The following is a 15426-nucleotide window of genomic DNA, read 5'->3' on the forward strand; positions in this document are numbered from 1 at the left end:
TATATCTTTTCATCTTTTATTGCCTTTCTTTTTCCTTCTTCCTCTATCTATCAAAATCTTGTTATTTCTGTTTAATTATAAAAATATTATATCACAAGTATTATTATAGGTGGTACTACCACCGCTTAGAAAAAATATATTTAAATAAGATTTAAATAAGAAAGAAAAGATACTCAGGATTGCTTTCAGTTGAATTTATTTGTTCATAAATGTGATTTTTTTTTTCTCTCTCTCTCTCTCTCTCTCTCTCTCTCTCTCTCTCTCTCTCTCTCTCTCTCTCTCTCTCTCTCTCTCTCTCTCTCTCTCTCTCTCTCTCTCTCAATAAAGGGTTATAGAAACTAATCTTAATTTCCTTGACTTTACTATTTTTTGTATTACATGATATTAGTTAAAAGAAATTATCTTTTTAGGACAATGTTTACTGTATGCTTAAGAGTTTACACTTGAAAATTAAAATCACTAAAAGTTCTCATGGATCTCATGAACATAAAAAACATTTCCTGCTTGCCAGAACGATCACTTAGAGCCAGAAGGGTATAGCGCTGTCCTCAGAACTTTCTTGAATAACGTTTAACAGAAAGAGAAACCGACCCGGGATCAAGTTGCCCATTTTATCTTGTTGTATTTGCAAACTTATTATCATCTGGTTACTCATATGATGTCCCATGATCACTCTTTTCCATTGCTGTTGTACATATACACATCTTTCATGGTCAACAGTCATGGAAAATCCCAAACCTTCTACATGGCACACTCCCTCCTCTCTTCCGCTCTTTCTGGCCTCTCCTTCCTTACCTTCCCGAGCACACTTCCACAATACCTAACCATCCCCTTCTCCCCGTCTTCCAGGTGGCCCCCGAGTCGGCGATGGAGGTGATCTTCCCCATCGTGGCGACCGTTGACCAGGGCGAGATTGAGCTCACGGTGTCGGCCATCTCCCAGATCGGCCGAGATGAGGAGACTGCCACGCTCACTGTCGAGGTCTGTGGGGCGTTGGTGTCTTAGTGGGGAAAAGGTGGTGGTGTTTGATATGATAGGTTTCTTATTTTTTATTCATATTCTTATTTTTTTTCTGCAGTGGGTGTTGAAATTGATTTGCATACGTGTTTCGACTGAAAAAGTATGTACCTACAAAGTAATGTCATTATTTATTTAATAACTAAATATCTCTCCCCCTCTCTCTCTCTCCCACCAGCCCGAAGGCGCCACCATCGACCGCCACACATCGATCCTGCTCGACCTGAAGAACCGGGCGTTGGTCTACGAGTACATGGACATCATCGTGGAGGAGTCGTACGTGATTCCCCTCCAGATCCGACGTCGCTTCGTGGCCGGCTCGCCCAGGGGTCACGTGTCGCTCTGTGGAGACGTCGTCGGCCCGTCCTTCCCCGATGACGTGAGTTGGATTGAAGTCGCCTTTTGGTTTTTGATTTTTGCCCTTTCCATCCTTCCCTAGCTGCCGATAATTTCTCTTCTGGTCACGGTTATTTTTGTAGAAACATGTTCCTGTGTTCCTGCTCCCCATGATCACTTGACCCTCTTTTCCCCTCTTGCCCTTTACAGGAGCCCGTGGACTCTTTGAAGATGTTGCGCAAGGAGCTCCGCGGAACCGAGGCCTCGACCTTCAACTTCGGCGCCAACCTGTGGACGCTGCACTACCTCCGTTTGACTAACCAGCTCGACATCTCTGAGAGGCAGGACATCTTCGACCAACTCAACGTCGAGCTGGCGGCCATCATGTACCGCTTCAGCAGCGAGGGCGCCTTCAAGATGTGGGACACGTCACAGCCCAGTGTTTGGTAAGGGAAAAGGAACATCAAACGGTCGAAATTCGATCGAAGGGGGATAGTCCTCTCTTTTATTCTTTGTCTTTCGCCTTTTTAATAACTTGACAAATGCGCATTCACTGTGAATGGATGCACGTTGTTCTTCCCTTTGTGGAACCGTAACCCACAAGCCGCCCCCTCCCTCAGGCTGACGGCGTGGACGACCCGCACAATCCAGATGGCGCAGTTCCAGGACTGGGAGAACATCATCTACATCGAGCCGCGGATCATCTCGAAGGCGGTCGAGTGGCTCATCCAGTACCAGACTCCTTCCGGCGCCTTCATGGAGACCCCGACGTACCAGGAGGTTCCTCTCGATAAGAAGGCCGATGCTTATGTGAGTTTGAGTTTTTTTTTCTTCCTGCTCTGCTTTCATGCTTCTGCCACAAGGTTTCTTTCTTCATTTGTTTTGTGTGTGTGTGTGTGTGAGAGAGAGAGAGAGAGAGAGAGAGAGAGAGAGAGAGAGAGAGAGAGAGAGAGAGAGAGAGAGAGAGAGAGAGAGAGAGAGAGAGAGAGAGAGAGAGAGATACATAGATACATACATAGATACATACATACATAAATACATACATACATACATACATACATATAGGTACATATGTATACATATACATATATACACATATTTATACATATATATACATATGTATACATACATATACACATATATACATATATGTGTATGTATATACATATATGTGTGTATATATACATATATATGTATATATAAACATGTGTGTATATATATACATAAATATGTATAAATACATATATATGTATATATCATCTTTCCACGGGCTCTAAACCACTTCCTCCATCCCCCTTATAATGACCCCCTACCCCTCCTTCCCCCACAGTCGTACGGGTTCCGATGGCGCGGCGCGAGGAACATCACCCTGACGGCGCAGTGCCTCATCACCCTGGAGCGCACCATCAACTCGCTTCAGGGCAGCGTCCGCTCCGATGCCAATAATGCAAGGATTCAGGCAGTCAGGTGGGTGCCTTGGAACTTTCCTTGTCGGTCTTTATTTTCCTTTGTAGTTGTTTTGTTTCTGATTGGGAGGTATGGTTGTCTCTATTTTTTTTTCTTTATTGGTATTTTATGTAAGTTTCATTTTTTGATTTGTTTTTTTATTATTCTCTCGGTACTCGTTTTCTATTGATCAGATATATTTTAAAAGACGATTTGGATTTGATTTGCTTTTATTTATTTTATTAGTATGTTTAGCATACTTTTTGTTTACCTTCATGCTTTTATAACCTTTTGCTTATTTGTTAGTTTTGCGAATACCATGTTAGCGTTTTGTGATAGGTACTTCAGTTTTTTTTATGATCCCGTGTTAATATTTTAACTGTTAAGCTCTGTATGCTGCAAACATTTTATTAATCTGTATTTCCAACAAGCTTCATGGTTTGTTAATAGTTCCCTGAAAAATCCGTAGACCATATTTCTCGTTAACTTCTTGTAGTATTTTTTATTCGTCAACAATCACCTCAATTTTAGTTTCTCCTCGTCTTTTTACCAAACTTTGATTCGTCATAATAAGTGACATAAGGACTCATAGGTAATAAGAAGTAACACATGGATCTAGACGCATGCCGGGGAATCGGTACTCGCAAGTGATAAACCTCAAGGGCTCTAGGTCGGCGCCAGATGGTCTAAGGCCTTGGTCCACGCCTGGCACACTACCGAGATCGGGCGACGGGGAAGAATCGATTGCAGGAACGAGACCAAGTAGTCGTAGATTTCAATCCCGTTTTCCCTTAGTTCTCACGCCAGTCGTTCTGGTCCCTCAGGTACCTGGAGCGCGAGCTGAGGAACATCCGCGACCCGTACGAGGTGGCCATCGTGGCCTACGCGCTCTCGGTGTCCAACTCCGTGGAGAAGGAGGCCGCCTTCAACCAGCTCGATCGCATCAAGAGGGAGGAGAGTGAGTGGATTTTTTTTTTCCTTTCTATTTTTACCTTTTTAATGGAAGTAGTTTTTTCAGTTTTGTAAGATAATGTGGATGTATTTGTGATTCTTTTACGCAGATTTTTTTATATATACAACTCTGCGGGAGTGTTTTTGAGTAGTGATTTTTTTCCCGCTTGTATTGGGCTTGGGGAAATTATGATTTTATTTTGAAAACAATATTATACATTGTCTATAGACCGAATGAAGCTGAAGCAGTAGGCTACATGAAAAGTATTTTTTTTTTTTATCGTTTTCAACACCTCTTCGTTACTAATCCCTAACGCCCCGACCCCCTCACCATCCTTTCTCTTGTTACTAACTAATCTCCCTCCTCCCCCTCCTCACCCAGACGGCCTGGTCTACTGGTCCCGGTCGCCCGTGCAGACCAACAAGCGCGTGTACGAGAACAACCAGAGGAACCTCCTGCAGCCCAAGTTCGAGGAGGAGTGGGACTCGCACGCGGTCGAGGCCTCGTCCTACGCCCTGCTCGTCTACCTCATTCGGGACGGCGTCAACATCATCCAGGAGAGGATCGTCGAGTGGCTCAATGCCATGAGGATGCACGACGGAGGCTTCATCTCCACGGTGGTGAGTTTTAGGGGAAGGAGATTGGCTTTTTTTTTTGTATCTTCTTGTATATGTATATGTGCGTTTGTTTGTTTGTTTGTTTATTTGTTTCTCAGTTTCCTTGTTTCCCCTCCCGCAGGACACCCTCGTCGCCCTGGAGGCCCTGACGGAGTACTCGTACCGCGCCCGTCTACGTGACCTGACGGACATGCGGGTGACGGTGGAGGCGACGGGCGAGGAGGGCCGAGTGCCGCACAACGTGGTCATCTCCAACACCAGCGTGTCCCAGATGCACATCATTCCCGTGGGTTGGAGTTCTGGGTTGTGGTTGGGATTTGAAGGGGGTTATATTGGGAGGGGAGTGTTCGCATGGGATCATTTCGTAGATTTTCTTTTGTGTGTGTGTGTGTGTGTGTGTGTGTGTGTGTGTGTGTGTGTGTGCGTGCGTGTGTGCATGCGCGCGCGCGCGTGTGTGTGTTTATGTATTTGTGTGTGTGTGTGTTTATGTATTTGTGTGTGTGTGTGTGTGTGTGTGTGTGTGTGTGTGTGTTGTGTGTGTGTGTGTGTGTGTGTGTGTGTGTGTGTGTGTGTGTGTGTGTGTGTGTGTGTGTGTGTGTGTGTGTGTGTGTGTGTGTATCAAAAAATGTGTGGGATGTCGCTCATCACATTCAGAATGGGAACTTAATTCATTTTGCTTCTCCTTCCTTCCCAGATCAAAAACGTGTGGGGTTTGGTAAACGTCGTGGCGCACGGAGCAGGCCAGGCTATCCTGCAGCTGGACGTGAGCTACGGCATCGACTGGACGGATCTCAAGAAGCAGCCTCCGGTCGACGCTTTCAAGATGGTCATTAACGAGCGATACTCCAAGTTCCGTAACAAGTCTATTTGCAATGTGGAAATTTGCGCCAGGTGAGAGCACCCATCTTTATTTATTATTTTTTTTTTCATCATTCTTTTTACTTTCTTCATTTTCTGGATTTTCTGCATCTCCTCCTCCTCCTCCTCCTCCTCCTCCTCCTCCTCCTCCTCCTCCTCCTCCTCCTCCTCCTCCTCCTCCTTTCGCCTTTTTTTCTTTATTTTGGTTCTTTTTAAGTAATATATTTGCATTTTTCTTATATTTATGTCTATATCACACTACTTTTCCTAATCAATCTCATCCCCCCCCTTTGCCCCCACTCAGATGGACCAACCTAGACGAGTCGCCGCAGAGCTCGGCAACGGTGATCGAGGTCGAGATCCCGACGGGCTACGTGGCCTTCCAGCTCGACCTCGAGAGGAGCATCCAACAGGCGCAGTTCAGTGGGAACTTCCCCTCGCTAAGGGACGTCATCGGGGGTCATGGAGACACGTTTGCCAAGAAGACAGTGTGGTTCTTCGATTACGTGAGTTTTCCCTAGTGCTTGCTTTTCTGTTGCGTTGACGTGATGTTGAGTTTATTCCGTTTTTGTTACGAAAAGTGAAAATATTGTGGAGGCTCCAGTCATATGGTAAAGATAAGCAGGATTGGTATTTTTTAGCAACACACTTTGTCATCGAGCTTTCATGTTTACTTGGAGATCAGTTGGATTTGGTACCTTAGCTTCTTTCCAATAGTCTGTATAGTGGTGGTTAATATCTTAGTTGTTGCATGGTACTTTTCGCATTTTTATGAGAATAATTTTGGAGAAATGGGATGGGTTTGTGAAAGGAACGTTTTGATTGGACGTTTTGCTGATATTCGGAATGTTTTGAATCGACCGCAGATACCGGGTAATACGACGTGGTGCTTCCAATATGTGATGAAGAGGTGGTATCCTGTTGCCAACTTGACGAGGGTCCGCATGGCCACGATCTATGAGCAGTATCAACCAGGTAAGGAAAAAAAGTTAGAGGATTTCTTTTTGTAATTAAAACAAACATGTAGTTATAAAGCGAATGATTGGCAAATATTGCGCCTGTGTTGAACAGAGACTTCTCGTTTCTCCTATACTTCATTCTTCTTTCTTCTATCTATCTACCCTTCATATTCGCTCTTTTACCAGTTGTCCTGCTCCCTCTCTCCCACAGAGCGCTTCCAGATGGTGATGTTGAATTCGACCGTGAACACTCTGGACGTGTGCGAGGTGTGTGGCTCGTATCAGTGTCCTTACTGTCCCATCTACAGTTCGGCGCCGTCGCTCAATCTTCCCAACATCGGGTTCTTGATCTCAGTGGCCCTTTTGACTTACGTGTATCAAGTGTTCTCGGAAAGCCGTTCGTTCACGGGCTCGAAATGGCCAGGAGGTAGTGGCCGTGGCAGTGTTTGGTGAGAGAAAGTGTGTAGATTTTGAATTATCGCCACAACGAATGTGTATTTCTTCAGACCTTTCTTGTATGGAGAATCGGAATTTGTGAATTTCCGACGGATTTCTTTTCTACCGATGGAGATGATAATGTTAGATCATCAGTTAATTCGGGCTATCAGCAGCTTCAGAACTTGGATCACGAGTAAGGTTTCCTCAAGGAAAACGTTGTAAGTTAGTGTTTTAATTATTTAAGAATTTGTTACGAAACAGAAAAGATAACTAGAATTTAATTTGAATTAAAGTTTGATTAAGATTAATCAATGTTTTTAAGTGATAGAACTTTTGTATATATTCGTTTTTGTAGGAACTCTGAAAAGACAAATTCCTAATACAATAATCCGTCCGTTAGTTTAGACTTTCACAAACCGTCCATTTTGAGGGAACACAATTTTGTTCTTGTGACTATCTACCCAAATGTTGTGACAGGATGTGTGACATGAAAAAAAGTTTTAAGTAGATTAATTGTGTAGTCTCAAAAAAAAACTTTAACCAAATACCAATGTATTTCACCAGGTACATTAAGACTAGGTGCCACTTTAGTTTTATACTTTTTTAAGTCGCAGTTCTTCCATTCTCCAATGTGGTAGTTTTACCAAATATGGCAGAACAGTTAAAAGCAAGGAGGTATGCTTATATTTTAATTGCCTGCATCAGGTTTGCCTGCTGAAGAACCGTGCCTTACGTCTATCACTTTTATGACAAAGTTTTGGACTTCTGATGCCACTGGTTTTCTAATTTCCATGATGTTTATATTCTCGTAATAACAGCTTGTATTAAGGTTTGGCATTCTGAAAATTGTAGTTGTACAATTGTTAAAAGCAATGATTATTTGTCTATGGACTTCTTGTCTCCATACTGCTTTGTCCATTTTTAATTTGTTAATCCATACCAGGGTCACTGAAGCCATTAGCCACATACTTGTAGAGGATATGTGTTGTATATTTTTGTACTATCAAACCTATAAAGAAATAGCATGCATGCAGACTGTAAGGATAAAATGTTTTGCAAAATGGATGTGCAATATGGAGTTGTACATATGAAAAATTCAGGCATTCCTCCTTATTGTAAATATTTCACGTTATGCAGCTACTGTTCTCAGAAAAAAAATGGGTTATATATCACACAGGAAAGGCAGTTACTGAGGTTTGTTCATTATGTTTTGCTATGTGATATATAAATGTGTTATATTGAATGGTACTGACTCGATTGTGATTTATTAATGTTTAAAACAAAGAACTGAAAGGTATAAGAGGTCACAGCCAGAAAACGGAAAAGTGGCCTTTCTGTTGCATTTGTTTTGAATTAGAATACAGGGATCTGGGATCTGTGTATGTGCTTTACTATTTTCGCACCAAGTAGCGTGAATGGAAACGATGGGAGAGTGAATCATATAACAGGATGATTGATTCTAAAAACATTCTTAATTTAAATGACATTACTTCAGATCCTTTCTTTTTATGTAAGATTTTAATCAGGTTTGCTGTTCTGATTAGAAATAACGACAGTTCACCAGCTTGGAAACAAATGTTTTTGTTTTTCATATTGAATAAACCTTCTAAGGGACTTTGTATGTCTGGACATCCAGTTCTTGGGATTCCAATAAAAATATATATATTTGAATGGTATTTTATTCACTAGAATCCTCCCGAAGACCAAGTTAAGAAGTTGATAGATCAAACCAAATGCTAAAGAAGCCTCTTGTTTTAATTCGGTTGGTGCGTGTTTAACGATATTCACGGTTTTTAGTGTTTTGTATTTTGAAGTTTATTTTTTTATATTCAAATTTCGCGAAATTAGTACACTTGACCTTATCTAACTTATGATAGAACAGAGATTTAGAAGTGTGTGTATGCAACAAGTAAGTTACATAAAGCTGCCAAAATTAAGGAGAATGCTTTGTTTCGTCATAAGCCTTCATTACCAATACTCAAGTTGCTATTTTTGCAGTTGGTGTCAATCAGCATGGCAGCATTTGTGAATATTGACTTAGGTTGCATGAATACCATACCGTCTGTAAAGAATGCCATTGCCTTCCCTTCGAGGAAGTATACTATGACCTCGGTCAACAAGGCTACGCTTCATTGAATCAACTGAAAAGACTCTTCTCACTTTCCCTACCTTCATAAGACATCCGAGGTCCTGTTCCACCTGACGGCGACCGACTCATGTGGCGAGAGAATACCTGTGGGCAGACGCCTTGTCTCGACAAGTACCGTCATCGATGGATTGGGGCTTTGTGCCAAATCCTGTTCGTAAAAAAACCATTATCCTTCTCATAAAACGACCATCATATTGCTAGTGTTTTGGTTGTTTAGACTCTCCCAAGTGCTGCTCTGATTGCAGCTTTCTGCAGCACTCCCCCATTTAAAGGGAGCAGTGCTGCCTATCACTATGTGAAGTCCTCGTCACTTCACACATAGAGCTTCTGCGCTTATTGCCAGGGGGTCTGCCTACGAGGTCTGTGTTGAAAGACATGACGCCGTCTCTGGCGAGGAACACTGGTCGCTGGCGATAAAGGTTTCCCGGACAGTCCTCGACGACTATCGTATGGACGTGGTCTATATCGCACCGCTTACCGCCACATATCTTCATATACACTCATTCTTACACGAAGCCTCACCGTACTCCACGTTGATAAAATCAGTTCCTGTATTATTCGACTCCTCCCTTACCCTTCCGCGTTACTATGCATTTTAATTTGGTCATTATTACCCCCCAATCCTTTGCCCGTTGTTGTCGTGGGGGGGGGGGGGCTTAGGAGACGGAGACTGAGACCCAATGATGGGGAACTCCTCAACCTTGGGACTCGGCCATCGACTCAATTTTGCATGGTCTTTTTTCCCCACATATACTTTTCGTTTCAGTTTCTTCACCAATCCCTTCTACTATCCACCTCCTAAGGTGTGAGAGCCGTGCTGAAAGGATGAAAGGCTGACTTTGTCAGTCCTGAACGGCCTGAGGGAACCATGGGCACGGTATTCCCCTGCCATAACTGGCCCTTACCCCTCAAGGGGACCCTGAGGGGTGGACTGTTTTTTTTCCCCAATATACTCCAGGCTTATCATGGCCAATAATGCAGATGTAACCCCACTTTTAGGGGCAATGAGGCTTGCCCCTTTATCAAATAGCCCCAATCCCGGCTCCCCTTTGACCACGGCTCCGAACACTGCAACAACTCCCCCATCATCAATGCATACTAGTACAGCATCAACCCTAATCAACAACCAACCCCCAGGAGACATTTCTACTCTCCCAACATGCTCAACTTCAACACCTTTACTCCCACAACCTTCTTCATCAACCATCCCATCTCCCCTTATTACTATCTTTACCCCCCCAATCCCTTGCCTGTTGTTGTCGTGGGGGGGCTTAGGAGGCGGAGACTGGGACCCAATGCTGGGAAACTCCCCAACCTTGGGACTCAGCCCTTGACTCAACACATTTTTCCATGGTCTTTTTTTCCCCCTCCTACTTTTTCCTTTCTGTCCCTTCACCAACCCCTTCTACTATCCACTTCCTAAGGTGTGAGAGCCGTGCTGAAAGGATGAAAGGCTGACTTTGTGCCAGTCCTGAACGGCCTGAGGGAGCCATGGGCACGGTATTCCCCTGCTTTAGTTGTCTGGCCCTTACCCCTCAAGCGACCCTGAGGGGTGGACCGTTTTTTTTCCCCAATATACTCCAGGCTTATCATGGCCAATAATGAAGATGTAACCCCACTTTTAGGGGCAATGAGGCTTGCCCCTTTATCAAATAGCCCCAATCCCGGCTCCCCTTTGACCACGGCTCCGAACACTGCAACAACTCCCCCATCATCAATGCATACTAGTACAGCATCAACCCTAATCAACAACCAACCCCCAGGAGACATTTCTACTCTCCCAACATGCTCAACTTCAACACCTTTACTCCCACAACCTTCTTCATCAACCATCCCATCTCCCCTTATTACTATCTTTACCCCCCCCAATCCCTTGCCTGTTGTTGTCGTGGGGGGGCTTAGGAGGCGGAGACTGGGACCCAATGCTGGGAAACTCCCCAACCTTGGGACTCAGCCCTTGACTCAACACATTTTTCCATGGTCTTTTTTTCCCCCTCCTACTTTTTCCTTTCTGTCCCTTCACCAACCCCTTCTACTATCCACTTCCTAAGGTGTGAGAGCCGTGCTGAAAGGATGAAAGGCTGACTTTGTGCCAGTCCTGAACGGCCTGAGGGAGCCATGGGCACGGTATTCCCCTGCTTTAGTTGTCTAGCCCTTACCCCTCAAGCGACCCTGAGGGGTGGACCGTTTCTCTCCCCAACATACTCCAGGCTTATCATGGCCAACAATGAATAACCATTAACCATTAACCATACCATTATTAGAGGCAATGAGGCTTGCCTCTTCATCAAATAGCTCCACCAATTCAAACTCGCCCGATTCCCTGACCCCAGGCTCTCCTTTGACCACGGCTCTGAACACTACAACTAATACCCCCTCCTCAATTATACTCCCAACATGCTCAACTTCAACAACTATACCCCCACAACCTTCTTCATCAACTACCCCATCCTCCCTTATTACTACCTTACAACCTTATTGTCCACCTCCCCATAACACTACCTCCCTCAACACTACTCCCTCTTCCACATGCCCCCGTCCTTCTACTACCCCCATCTCTACAAAATTCTTAAATCTATTTAGCCCAGCCAAATGGGACCGATTTTCGTGATCGGAGGGATCACGAAAATTGTGATTCTCACACTTTCTGCTTTGACAACCTGTTTTCATTCCTCAAATGCATATACATCCTTCACTTGATCTAACCCCTATACATTACCTTACCAAACCTTAACCCATTTACTCGTCAATTCCTTTGCCCAACTTTGACAACTAATCACGAACTCAACCACCCTTCACTACCATTTACTATAGTGCTACATGACCTTAGATGTCTTGCACATTTATTTTGCTTTTAACCATTAACCATTAACCACTAACCATTATTACTACCTTACAACCTTATTGCCCACCTCCCCGTAACACTACCCCCCTCAACACTACTCCCTCCTCAACACTACTCCCTCCTCCACACGTCCCCGCACTTCTACTACCCCCACCTCTACAAGAATCCTAAATACTCTATTTAGCCCAGCCAAATGGGACCGATTTTTCGTGATCCCTCCCACAGCTCCCTACTCTCAAAACACCCTCCTCTTCCAACAATGCCTCCAAAAACAAGTAGGCCAAGTCTCTTTCCGTAGCCGACCCGACTACTCCCGTCTCGTCACAGTAACAACTGAAAACCAAGCTATAGCATTAACAAAACTAACTGATCTATGTGGTAATCCCATCCCTACAAAACCTCATCCAACCCTCAATACTTGCACCGGAACTGTCTCTATCTCCCCAACAGATTGCCCAATCCATGACAAAGAATGGTCAGATTGTGGAGAGGACTTACTCGCTTGTCTCACAGACTATGATGCAACATATGTACGATGCTACTCCATTCCTCCTAGAGGAAATCGTAAGAAATCCATCAACATTGCCAAAATTACTTTCCGTAGACATGACCTTCCCTTAAATGTTTACATAGGTGGGGAATCCCTACCTGTCCGACCATACCAACCTCCTCCTCGTCAGTGCCAAAATTGTTGGCATTTAGGACATTCTGCCATACATTGCCGTTCCACAGCCAGATGCCCGCTATGTGCCCAACCTGGCCATACTCGATCAAATTGCTCTGCACAATCACGCACATGTGCAAACTGTGGCGGCCCCCATAATGTATTTTATAGAGGCTGCCCCACCTACAAATTTGAGTCTGAGGTAGCAACTCTCATATTCAGACTTGGACTCACTCTACGTGAAGCCAGACAGGAAGCACGTCGACAAGGCTTTTCTCTTACCCCCTACTCCAGTAATGTCGCTCACTCTGCCAATTCCCATACCTCCTAAGCTCCTACACCCTCTCCTAAACCCAACCCCCCTCCATCTAAATTCCCCTCTTCTACATCCTACCTTCCCGAGTCAAACTCTTTTGCCATCCTTAACCCAGACACTCCAATCTCTACCCAATCAAATTATTTTGCTATCCTAAATCCAGACACTCCAATCTTTACTACAGCCCCAACACCTTCCCCTCTCCCTCCCCGCACCAGACAGAATAAACGTTCCACCCCCTCTTCCCTTACCTCACAATCACCTCCACCTTCCTATGTCCACATCAAACCAACCACGTTTCTCACATATCCCAGCCACGGATTATTACCCACACTTTAAGACCTTCTTGTATAATCGATGGCAATCTTTTTGGTCAAGTCTACACACTAATAAATTACATACTGTAAAACTGTCAATCTCCTCCTGGTCAGCTCCATTCCATCGGAACAGACGTTGGGAGACGGCCCTCGCCCGCTTACGCATTGGCCACACCCGTCTAACACACTCCTATCTAATGTCACAATCCGATACACCCCCATGTCCCTTATGTAATGTTCCTCTTTCAGTCCCACATATTCTATTGTCATGCCCACGTTTTGAAGCAGCCCGTACCTCTACTTTCTCCCACCTATCCTCCCTACATAGACATCCCAACTTATCAGACATCCTTACAGAATCTCACACTTTCTGCTTTGATAACCTGTTTTCCTTCCTCAAACGCATATGTATCCTTCACTTGATCTAATCCTTTACATTACCTCATCCGACCCTAACCCATTCACTCACCAATCCCTTAACCCAGCTTTAGCAACTAATCACTAACCCAAACACCCTTCACTAACATTAACTATAGTGCTACATGACCTTAGATGTCTAGCACATTTATTTTGCCTTTAACCATTAACCATTAACCATTGGTTATTATTATTATTTTCAGTAACTTACTGCCCTAAACAAACTATTGTTTTTAAAAATTCAGTTAACAATTTAGATACCATTTTGGAGCAAAAGTCGTCAGTATTACTTTAATAGACTTTGATTTCAAGAGTTGTGTACGGCACAAATGGGGAATCGTAGCTTGAGTATACCGATGTGGTATGAACACCAAATTGACATTACTAGAGTAGGGGGTAAGAGAAAAACCTTGTCGACGAGCCTCCTGTCTGGCTTCACGTAGAGTGAGTCCAAGTCTGAATATGAGAGTTGCTACCTCAGACTCAAATTTGTAGGTGGGGCAGCCTCTATAAAATACATTATGGGGGCCGCCACAGTTTGCACATGTGCGTGATTGTGCAGAGCAGTTTGATCGAGTATGGCCAGGTTGGGCACATAGCGGGCATCTAGCTGTGGAATGACAGTGTTCGGCTGGGTGTCCTAAACGCCAACAATTTTGGCATTGACGAGGAGGAGGTTGATATGGTCGGACAGGTAGGGATTCCCCACCTATGTAAACTTTAAAGGGAAGGTCATGTCTACGGAAAGTAATTTTGGCAATGTTGATGGATTTCTTACGATTTCCTCTGGGAGGAATGGAGTAGCATTGTACATATGTTGCATCATAGTCTGTGAGACAGGCGAGTAAGTCCTCTCCACAATCTGACCATTCTTTTTCATAGATTGGGCAATCTGTTGGTGAGATAGAGATAGTTCCGGTGCAAGTATTGAGGGTTGGATGAGGTTCTGTAGGGATGGGATTACCACATAGATCAGTTAGTTTTGTTAATGCTATAGCTTGGTTTTCAGTTGGTACTGTGACGAGACGGGAGTGGTCGCGTCGGCTACGGAAAGAGACTTTGCCTACTTGTTTTTGGAGGCATTGTTGGAAGAGGAGGGTGTTTTGAGAGTAGGGAGCTGTGGGAGGGATCACGAAAAAATTGGTCCCATTTGGCTGGGCTACATAGAGTATTTAGGATTCTTGTAGAGGTGGGGGTAGTAGAAGTGCGGGGACGTGTGGAGGAGGGAGTAGTGTTGAGGGGGGTAGTGTTATGGGGAGGTGGGCAATAAGGTTGTAAGGTAGTAATAAGGGGAGATGGGGTGGTTGATGAAGAAGGTTGTGGGAGTAAAGGTGTTGATGTTGAGCATGTTGGGTGAGTAGAAATGTCTCCTGGGGGTTGGTTGTTGATTAGGATTGATACTGTACTAGTATGCATTGATAAGGGGGTAGTTGTTGCAGTGTTCGGAGCCGTGGTCAAAGGAGAGCCGGGATTGGGGCTATTTGATAAAGGGGCAAGCCTCATTCCCCCTAAGAGTGGGGTTACGTCTTCATTATTGGCCATGATAAGCCTGGAGTATGTTGGGGAAAAAAATAGTCCACCCCTCAGGGTCCCCTTGAGGGGTAAGGGCCAGGTATGGCAGGGGAATACCGTGCCCATGGTTCCCTCAGGCCGTTCAGGACTGAAAGTCAGCCTTTCATCCTTTCAGCACGGCTCTCACACCTTAGGTGGATAGTAGAAGGGATTGGTGAAGAAACTGAAACGAAAAGTATGAGTGGGAAAAAAGACTATGCAAAATTAGTTGAGTCGATGGCTGAGTCCCAAGGTTGAGGAGTTCCCCATCATTGGGTCTCTGTCTTCGTCTCCTAAGCCCCCCCACGACAACAACGGCCAAAGGATTGGGGGGGGGGGGGGGTCAAAATCAAATGAACCAGACATCAAAGGTTAACTGCATTATGGTAAGGCATTAAGTCGAAAGAGTAGATATGGGTTAACAATCTGGATAAATGGACAGATGAAGTAGAGAGAAAAGGAAAGGGAGACGAGGGTGATCCCTACAACGAAAAAGGGATTGGTGAGGAACTTCTGACGTGTATCAGGGAATCAACTAAATTCC

The 15426-nt window shown here is 44.4% G+C and overlaps 1 protein-coding gene across 2 annotated transcripts in view; it reads left to right on the forward strand.

Moving 5' to 3' along the window:
- Positions 1-8294, forward strand: part of LOC125033980 (CD109 antigen-like) — a 23535-nt gene extending 15241 nt beyond the window's left edge. For both annotated transcript variants that reach the window (XM_047625586.1, XM_047625587.1), the window contains exons 21-32: positions 850-981; positions 1196-1396; positions 1564-1799; positions 1974-2163; positions 2684-2820; positions 3624-3757; positions 4133-4371; positions 4490-4654; positions 5063-5259; positions 5531-5732; positions 6093-6201; positions 6397-8294. In XM_047625586.1, coding sequence (XP_047481542.1) covers positions 850-981; positions 1196-1396; positions 1564-1799; positions 1974-2163; positions 2684-2820; positions 3624-3757; positions 4133-4371; positions 4490-4654; positions 5063-5259; positions 5531-5732; positions 6093-6201; positions 6397-6638 — 2184 coding nt within the window. In that variant the 3' untranslated portion in view covers positions 6639-8294. The remainder of the gene's footprint in view (positions 1-849; positions 982-1195; positions 1397-1563; positions 1800-1973; positions 2164-2683; positions 2821-3623; positions 3758-4132; positions 4372-4489; positions 4655-5062; positions 5260-5530; positions 5733-6092; positions 6202-6396) is intronic.
- Positions 8295-15426: the final 7132 nt, after the last annotated feature.

This window comes from Penaeus chinensis, chromosome 17 (genome assembly GCF_019202785.1).
Source record: "Penaeus chinensis breed Huanghai No. 1 chromosome 17, ASM1920278v2, whole genome shotgun sequence".
In the NCBI taxonomy this organism is placed as follows: Eukaryota; Metazoa; Arthropoda; class Malacostraca; order Decapoda; family Penaeidae; genus Penaeus; species Penaeus chinensis.